Source organism: Anomaloglossus baeobatrachus, chromosome 8 (assembly GCF_048569485.1).
Source record: "Anomaloglossus baeobatrachus isolate aAnoBae1 chromosome 8, aAnoBae1.hap1, whole genome shotgun sequence".
In the NCBI taxonomy this organism is placed as follows: domain Eukaryota; kingdom Metazoa; phylum Chordata; class Amphibia; order Anura; family Aromobatidae; genus Anomaloglossus; species Anomaloglossus baeobatrachus.
The window spans coordinates 221,139,289-221,148,675 of NC_134360.1; the positions used below are offsets into that span (position 1 = coordinate 221,139,289).

The 9,387-nt window shown below is 44.5% G+C and overlaps 1 protein-coding gene across 24 annotated transcripts in view; it reads right to left on the minus strand.

Annotated features, from left to right (window-relative positions):
- ADGRL2 (adhesion G protein-coupled receptor L2) overlaps positions 1 to 9,387 on the minus strand; it is a 278,687-nt gene that overhangs the window by 231,855 nt on the left and 37,445 nt on the right. For all 24 annotated transcript variants that reach the window (XM_075320239.1, XM_075320236.1, XM_075320235.1 and 21 more), the window contains exon 2: positions 335 to 507. In XM_075320239.1, the coding sequence (XP_075176354.1) occupies positions 335 to 407 (73 nt within the window). In that variant the 5' untranslated portion in view covers positions 408 to 507. The remainder of the gene's footprint in view (positions 1 to 334; positions 508 to 9,387) is intronic.

Below are 9,387 nucleotides of genomic sequence, written 5' to 3' on the forward strand. Positions count from 1 at the left end.
ATCATCACAGGTCCAGAGAGGTTCTACAGAAACCAAGGAATATTTTACGTAAATGGCCAGGGGGCAATGAGACTACGTGAGGAGGAAAAGGTAATGAATTCTAGAAGGATGATGACATTTAGCTCCTCGAGAATCATCACAGATCCAGAGAGGTTCTATAGAAACCCGGTGACTATTCTACGTCTATGGCCGGGGGGGGGGGCGCGGAGACTACGTGAGGAGGTAAACGTGGTGTTTTCATGACCGGCTGCACATCGCACATGATATAAATCATCGACCAGAACAACTAGAACCATTAACCGCCCTAATGTCATTTAGGGACAAAGAGGCTTACCTTCTGTACACTGCAAGATGGCGATAAGAAGGAATAACCAATGGGTTTGCATTCTGCTGCCAGGAGCCACCATTATTGATCCCTTGTAACGATTTCTTTGTATTCCTTAATGAATCCAGTTAAACAAGACCAACTTCATTGAGGAGAGGGATAGACATCACTCCTCTTCATGCCTGAAAAATAAATTAACATTTGTCAGTAACGCCATGTCGGGAATACGAGAAATGCTGCAGAAATCACATTGACTACTTCAAAGAAGAAGAAAACAAAAAAATGCAACAGAAATTACAAAATGTGCAAAAAGAAAGCAGGGATTGAAATAAAACATCAGAAGAATATACAAAGCATTATTGACCAGTTACAGCCGCTCCGACACGCCCTGCTGGTCTTTGTTTACTGGGCTGCCTTGATGACTATGTCGGCACATGGGACCACTGCAGTCAGTCAATCACTTGTGTTAGCGGTGTGATTGGCAGCCAGTGCTCGATCACGTGTGAAGGTAGTACCCCAATATAGAAGCAGAGTAAACCGAGACCAGCGAGGAGAGCACTGCTGGAGGAAAACTGGAGAGGGGGGGGGGGTTAGTTATTTTAGGTAATCTCCCCTTCACTTTGTACATTTTTTGAGGATTCCGGATGGTCCGTTAAGGCCCCTTTGACACATCAGTTTTTAGAGTCAGTCACAATCTGTTGGCTCAACGGATCAGTCACAGATTGTAGAAAAACTGATGAGACGGTCGGTCGGAAGAACAGAGCGGGAGAGCGAGAGAGCGGGGGAGGGGGAACGGGGGAGAGGTGGAGACCCAATCTGAGCATGCTCAGTTACAAAAAACGGAATCCGTCGCCGGAATCAGTCATTTGACGAATTATGACGGATTCTGTGCCCATAGGTTTCCATTCTAACAAACGACGGACGGCAATTGATACGGCACGGTCTGTTTTTTCGACGGTCACAAAAAACGATCCTTTGGCTGTCGTTTCGCTCAGCCACTCAGACAATTTGACGGATCCGTCGCTAATAAAGTCAATGACAAAAAAAACGGATCCAGCGCCATCAGACACTGGATCAGTTTTTTTTTAAAAATTCGATGGATTGCGACGGATGGAAAAAAAACTGATGTGTGAAAGGGGCCTTACTGGATAGATATATCTATTCTTTACTGGTCACAATGGCTGCCAGTAGAAGTGATCACTCAAGGATCCAGCCGGCCCCAAGAAACAGTGAAGGCTCAGGAACGTAAACCTTAGAGCAGAAGAGCGGTGCAAGTGTGCTTTTTTCCATTTAATTCAGCATATTGAGGACTTAAAATGGCATTGCCACTAGTGTACAACCCCTTTAAAGTAGAAAAATTACATTCATGGATGAAAGCCCAAGGCAGAGCAGATGTCTCATGGTGGTCATAGAGTGAGGTTCAAGGAAAGAGCAGATGTCTCGGTTCCTCTGGCCATCCATGGACAATCATCCTCCACCAGATTATGCAGAGGTTTTCTTTATGCAACTTGGTGAATTGATCAAGAAAAGCCAGCTTTAAGTAAAAACAGGATATTCTAGCCACAATGTAACACTTCATTCACACATTACGCTCCGTTCTCCAACAATAGACAGAATGATGTCTAAATAACTCTTAAAATTCTGCACATTCCGATGAAGCATCAAACATGTCAAAGCAAAGGCGCTTCCGAAAGATCAGACGACCGCAAACAATACAAAGCTCAGGTGAGTCACTGAGGAAAGTAGGAGCCATGATCGCCCTGGAATCGAGCCCTCCACCGAAACAAGGTATCACTTAAAGGGGAAGTGTCAGCAAATCGCATCAAGTCAAAACAACCACAGACACAATCTGATTAAATGCTCATTAATATAACGTTTGCATTTTTTTGTTTGTTTTTTACAATATTAATGATGAGCAAATCTTTTCACAGGACCTCGTTCCAGTGGCCAACGTCAATCCATAGCCGCTGGAATGGAGCCTTGTGAACTGCCAGCTACCCCAGCGCCTCTTGATTCGTTGGCCTGGCAGGTCATCATCATCGCGGAGTGATGAACCCAACGTCCTATCAGGCCGGCTAATCAAAAGAAGGGCCACAGAAGACGGCACACATTGGAGACCTCTGACCGGCGTCCACGGAATAGTGACCTGAGCAGAGTTCTGCGAATAAATGTGCTCATCTCTAACACCTTATCACGGCGTCCACAAAAACGACAACTGGTTTTTCAATAAAAAAGAAAAAGGTCAAGATTTCCAAAAATTATAAAAGCAGGCATACATGAGCTGTCCGCAGAATGCTTGATTAGCCAACAACTCTCAAAATTAATTTCAAAGGGGACAGAGGTTGTATAGAAGGCCCTACTGGTGGAGGTTTATATCCAGTGGGGACAACATGAAATAGTCAGCCGATTGCTACAAAAATCGGAAGACTCGTCCACCTGACATCTCGTGTCTATGTCCAGCTTTAAAATGACAAGAGAGCCTGTGTGGAAAAAAAAAAAAGGGCGCAATAGGGTCTTACCAGGTAGACAAGGGGAGAGAGAAGGTGAAGAACGTACTCACCTGTAGGGGTTGTGAAATGGTCACAACACCTAGAATAGCATTTAATGGTGGAGATAGCTGCGGCACCAGAGATTCAGGCAAATAGGAACATCAAAGGAGACTGATTGTCATCACCGCGAAATCAGACGAAAATGAAATCATCCAAGTCTTTATTAAAAGAGCTAATACAAGTCTACGCGTTTCTGGGCTCTCAGCCCCCTTCTTCAGGACAAAATAGCAAGGACAAGGATAGTCCACTATTTATTTTGTCTTGAAGAAGGGGGCTGTGACCCCAGAAACGCATCGACTCGTAATAGCTCTTTCAATAAAGACTTGGATGATATCATTTTTGTCCTCTGAGTGGTGAAAAAGCGCGACGGTGACAACCGGTCTCGATTGATGTTCCTATGTCCAGCTTTAGGTGTTTTTTACGCATTGCTTTGTGCCGTGAATTTGCAGTGTGCACATCTATGGATCTAAATAAGAATTATGGCTTGTGCACATATAAATAGGACAAGTGCTTTCATTTTTTTGTTTTTAAAATGGATTGTAAACGGATGACGAGCAAGAGAAAAAAAAATGTCCAAATTTTCTGGCTGAAATTGGGCTGATTTTTTTTTTATACAGTCGTATGTACCCAGACTTAGGTCGAGGAATCCAATTTGCATAATTTTGTCCAATTCTCTCTTAAAAGAAAACCAATCTGCGTACGAAGACTTTCTAAAGCCACAAAAACACCAAAAAGTCTTGCAGAAAATTTTTGGTGAATTAACTGGGTCATGGATGCCTCGGAGGTCAGTACGGAGGCACGTTGCATTAATTAGTGACACCTTTCACCATCTGATACGTTTGCACCTTATCTTGATGCTCCCACCATTATCAAGAGGCTCCTTTGAGGTAACACTTTATTCTTTCTCTGATGAGTAATTTGGCCTTCCACATTCATACACATTTGTGTCCCTTTCTCTAGATCTTTGAGTTGCACTTTCATTCCTTTTTGATCAATGGTAGTATTTTTACGTCGGGATGCTTCAGGATGGAACGGCTTATTATGGTCCGCACTCCTTCAGCTTCAGATCTATGTTCTGTTTCTGGTACCTTTTAATCATTTTTAACAATCCCTTTCAATTTTTCCTTCTTGACCTTCACAAAACACATTCCCTTGATCAATTTTTGACTGCACAATTGCATTTTTCCTTTATTTTTCTTCTATATCTATTATATTTGAAGACTAAAAGGCCCAACTCACCATTTGCATATTTATTTTTTAAAAAAGGTCACTTTTTCCCCTATTTTTTTTGCTCTGAATTTTTCAAAAATGGGCACTTGTTTTATGACTTTTATGCAAAATCAAACACTTTTTTTTTTTTTTCCACTTTTTGTCTAACATTTTTTTCCATCTTTTCAGAACAAAAAGTCCAATGTTTAGTTAAAATATTTCTAAATTTGTAACATTTCAGATATAGATAAAATTGTGATTTTGTAAAGTGTCGGAGAAAAGGAGTACTTGTGCAAAAAACTTAGACATTTTTCAAAAAGTCACAAATCGACAAATTAACCAAAAAAAAAGGTCTTGAAACCCGCAATCTCTGAACAAAATTAGAAACGTAAGGGAAAACAAAACCGCCGCGATCGATGAATTAGCCAAAAAGGTCTGAAAACCCCCAAACTCTGCCCACAAGGAGAAACATAAGAAACAAAAACAGTCACGATCGATGAATTAGCCAAAAAAAGGTTCGGAAGCCCCCAAACTCTGCTCACAATGAGGCATAAGGGTAAACAAAACCATTGCGATTGATGAATTAGCCAAAAAATAGGGCTGAAAACCCTCAAACTGTCCACAATGAAGAACATAAGTAAAAATAAAACCGTTGATCAATGAATTAGCCACAAAAGGTCTGAAAACACCCAAACTGCACACAATGAGGAACATTAGGGTAAACAAAACCGTCGCGATCAATGAATTAGCCATGAGAGGTCTGAAAACCCCCAAACTCTGCCCACAAGGAGGAACATAAAAAACAAACACAGTCACAATCGATGAATTAGCCAAAAAAGGTTCAGAAGCCCCCAAAACTCTGCTCACAATGAGGCATAAGGGTAAACCAAACCATTGTTGATGAATTAGCCAAAAAATAGGGCTGAAAACCCTCAAACTGCCCACAATGAAGAACATAAGTAAAAATAAAACCGTTGCGATCGATGAATCAGCCAAAAAAGGATTGGAAACCCCCAAACTCTGCCCACAATGAGGAACATAAAGCAAAAACAATACAATCACTATCAATGAATTAGCCAGAAAGGTCTGAAAACCCCCAAACTCTGCCCACAAGGAGGAACATAAAATAAACAAAAACAGTTACAATCTATGAATTAGCCAAAAAAGGTTCGGAAACCCCCAAACTCTACACACAATGAGGAACATAAGACACACAATAGAGTCAAACACTTATACAAAACACTTGAAAAGAGTGCAAATTCAAGGAATAAGACGCATATGAAAAACACCAAAAAAGGTACAAATGTAACAATGACCAAGGCCCCTGGTGTTCAGTCATTCTACTTCAATTGTTTACCTATGAATTGAAATCTCAATGGCTTTTGAATTGTATCACGCATCCAATGACAATGGTGGAAGGCAATGTCTACGTAATGCCACCTCCCAGTGACAAGAGCCTGGTAAATATTCGAGAGCCCTGGCATCCAGATGAAATACAGACATTGTGAGACGCTTCTGTACTCGAGCCTTTTCAACCAAAAGATCTTATCATGAACATCCTTTGTTGAGTTAAAGGCCTATCAAAGATCCTATAATGCTGACATATAAAAAGCCTGTTAATGCATCACTGGCTGCTCTCGCATCTCTCGGGCCGACCAATGAGTTACGGGAATACGTCTCTTAGTACCTGACAGGCTTCTCTTTAACGGCTCTGCTTGTAATGTCGGAAAGCATTTTTAGCTTTACTGAAAACCGCCTGTTTACATGTGCTGTAATGTAACATGTAATGTTCCAGGCGTGTCAGTCAGACGATGGGACAGATGCATCGCGGATCATAAAGCAGCCTCCAAACGAACATTGAAAGTTTCCTCATAAGTAATTCATTGCGTAGGAAACAATTCCAGGATATAAACCTGTATTTATGGCCGTGCAGCTTATCAATTCACAAGGAACCGGTAACATCACTGAGGCACGGGCAACAAACAGATGCTACGGTTCCCTAGAGAGGCGTTGGGTTAGAAAACCATAAATATTCTTCATGCCTCCATAACGTCATTAGTTTTCTATTGAGTACATGGAATATGTTCTCGTGAATCTTAGTTTGGTCTTCAAAATGTCTGCCCTCATTGAGTATTGACAAGAAATTCCTTCCAAATGATCAGCTCCATACTGTCCATACCGACCGGTAATGACCAACCTCTGGCCCTTCTGGTTGATGCGAATTTATAATTCCCAGCATGTGCCAGCTTCAAGCATGGGCAATGGGCATGCGGAAAGCCAACGTTTCATAACAGGGGACTCACCGATATACGAGGTCCTTTCAAAACAAAAAAAAGCGGCAAAATAAAATGGGAATACAAAAAAAAATCTAAAATCAAAATGAATCGGAATCCCAAAAGGGTCAGCACTAGGGATGATCGAATACCTCAAATATTCGGCTTTGCGCATATCTGACGAATAGGTCGCCGCTATGCGAATATTCGATGTGGAATGCAAGTCTATGAGAAGCCCGAATAGTTCCGAATAGTTGTTATTCGGGTTTCCCATAGACTTACATTGCGCATCGAATATTCGCGAACAGTGGCAATTTACTCGGCAAATATTCGCGAAGCCGAATATTTGAAGTATTCGAACATCCCTACTTAGAACCCCTCCAGTTAATAACCAAAAAGGAGAGTGGCTGAAAAGAGCATCTCCCCATTGAGGACATTACATGGACAGCCCACCGATTTCACCAGGCACCATGTAATACTCTTTCTCCTCTGGGGTCACTGTAGGAAAATTGAACAATTAAGGTTGGGTTATTGAGCCGAATCCAGCTGATCCATGGGGGACAGCGAGACACCCAGTGATCAATCAGTGATCCTCAAAGATGGATTATCAAAATCACAAAAAAAAAAACCCAAAAAACTCACAAGAAGCAACAAGAACTGTGGATGCTTGAGGCTACAGAGAAATGTTCTTGGCTATTCAGAAACAACGCAGCAATTTATTGAATGTATTAGCTAGTTTTGTTTTAATAATTGAATCCATGCACTGATAAAAAAAAAAATTATTATTTACTGGTTACATATTTTTTCTGCTTCCTTCTATGTACGGGGAGAAGGATGGCCATCTTGCCAGAGCTGCAGTCGATAACATTTACAGATAAAATCTACATAGACCTTTCCCGGCAATATACGACAGTGCAAGAAGGATCGGCACTCCACCGGAGTCGCGGTTCACGTCGAAATCCAAAGTCCAATAGAAGATCCCAACACTCGCTTCTGCAGCAAATTAGAGATTATTGTACCTTAAAAGCGAGTGCCGGGATCTTCTGACTTCTCTAGCAATAGTCTAGAGGAGCTCCCTGACGTTTCTGGGGATTTCTGTGAGCATGCTCTATAACAGGGTCGGGAACCTATGGCGGGCTTTGCACACTACGGTCGGTGGGGTCAAATTGAAAGTGACGCACATCCGGCATCACATGCGACATCGTAGTGTGTAAAGCCTAGATGATACGATTAACGAGCGCAAAATCGTCGTAATCGTATCATCGGTGCAGCGTCGGCGTAATCCATAATTACGCTGACGCGATGGTCCGATGTTGTTCCTCGCTCCTGCGGCAGCACACATCACTGTGTGTGAAGTCGCAGGAGCGAGGAACATCTCCTACCGGCGTCACCGCGGCTTCCGTAGGATATGCGGAAGGAAGGAGGTGGGCAGGATGTTTACATCCCACTCATCTCTGCCCCTCCGCTCCTATTGGCCGCCTGCCGTGTGACGTCGCTATGACGGCCGCACGACCCGCCCCCTTAGGAAGGAGGCGGGTCGCCAGCCAGAGCGACGGTCGCAGGGCAGGTGAGTGCATGTGAAGCTGGCGTAGCGATAATTTTCGCTACGCCAGCTATCACACGATATCGTACCTGCGACGGGGGGCTGGGACTATCGCGTGCGACATCGCAGCATCGGCTTGAGATGTCGCAACGTGCAAAGCCCGCCTATGGCTCGCATGCCAGATGTGGCTCTTTGGCTCACAGACAATTCTTTAATATAAAAAATGCCGTATTTTTTGGTTTGTAAAACGCACATTTTGGGGGTTACAATGGGGGTTCGTCTTACAAATCGCAGATGGCTTACCGGGGGTCGCAGTGGTGGTGCAGGATTGGCAACACTGTGGGCTCATGGGGTGTCGTGGCGACCGACTACGAGCTGCTTTGAATCTCCCGCAGTTGACGAGATCGACTTAAAGAAAATGGCCGCAGAGTCCTATCTGCGCATGCGCTGCCTTCGCGGCCATTTTCTTGAAGTCCTTTGCGTCGATCTGCAAACGCGCCGCGGCCATTTTCTTGAAGTCGACCTCATCAACAGCGAAAGATTCAAAGCAGCCCGTTGGCAGATCAATTGCGACATCCCACAAGCCCGCAGCAATATCGCCAACCCTTCGCACACTGACCCTGTTGGGCCGCAAAAGGTAGGTAATGCTGTGCCCACAGCATTACCTACCATTCCTCCTGGGACCTTCTGAGCCACTCCACACCACTGCTCTCCCGTAGTGTGTATGGCTCTCACAGAATTGCACTTTAAAATATGTGGTGTTCATGGCTCTCAGCCAAAAAGGTTCCTGACCCCTGTCCTATTTAAGGCGTAGAGGCTATTGTATAGGGAAGGAGGAGAAGTTGAGCTGTAATAACACTAAAGCCTGCTTTACCACGGTACGACCGATTGTGCGATTTCACAATCGATCGTACCCGCCCCCGTCCTTTTTGCGTCACGGGCAAATCGCTGCCCGTGTCGCACAAAGTTAGTAACCCCCGTCACACATACTTACCTCTCGTGCGACCTCGCTGTGGGCGGCGAACGTCCACTTCCTGGAGTGGGAGGGACGTTCGGCGTCACAGCGACGTCACACGGCCGCCGGCCCAATAGAAGCGGAGGGGCGGAGATGAGCGGGACGTAAACATCCCGCCCACCTCCTTCCTTCCACATAGAGCCGGCGGCGGCCGCGGGAGGCAGGTGAGCTGCTCATCGTTCCCGTGGTGTCACACGGAGCGGCGTGTGCTACCACGGAAACGATGGTCAACTAAATTAAACGATATTATGGAACCTAGCGAGCAGTACCCGACTCACGATTTGTGAGCGATACTGCGTCGCTAGGAGGTGTCACACAGGCCGGCATCGCCAGCGATGCCGGATGTGCGTCACAAAATCCGTGACCCCGACGATCTATCGCACGATAGATTGTCTGGTGTAAAGCAGCCTTAAGTCCATGTGCCCAAGGGAGATCGTACCTGCGGACTTTTCTGCAGGTATTGCCGCAGGTTT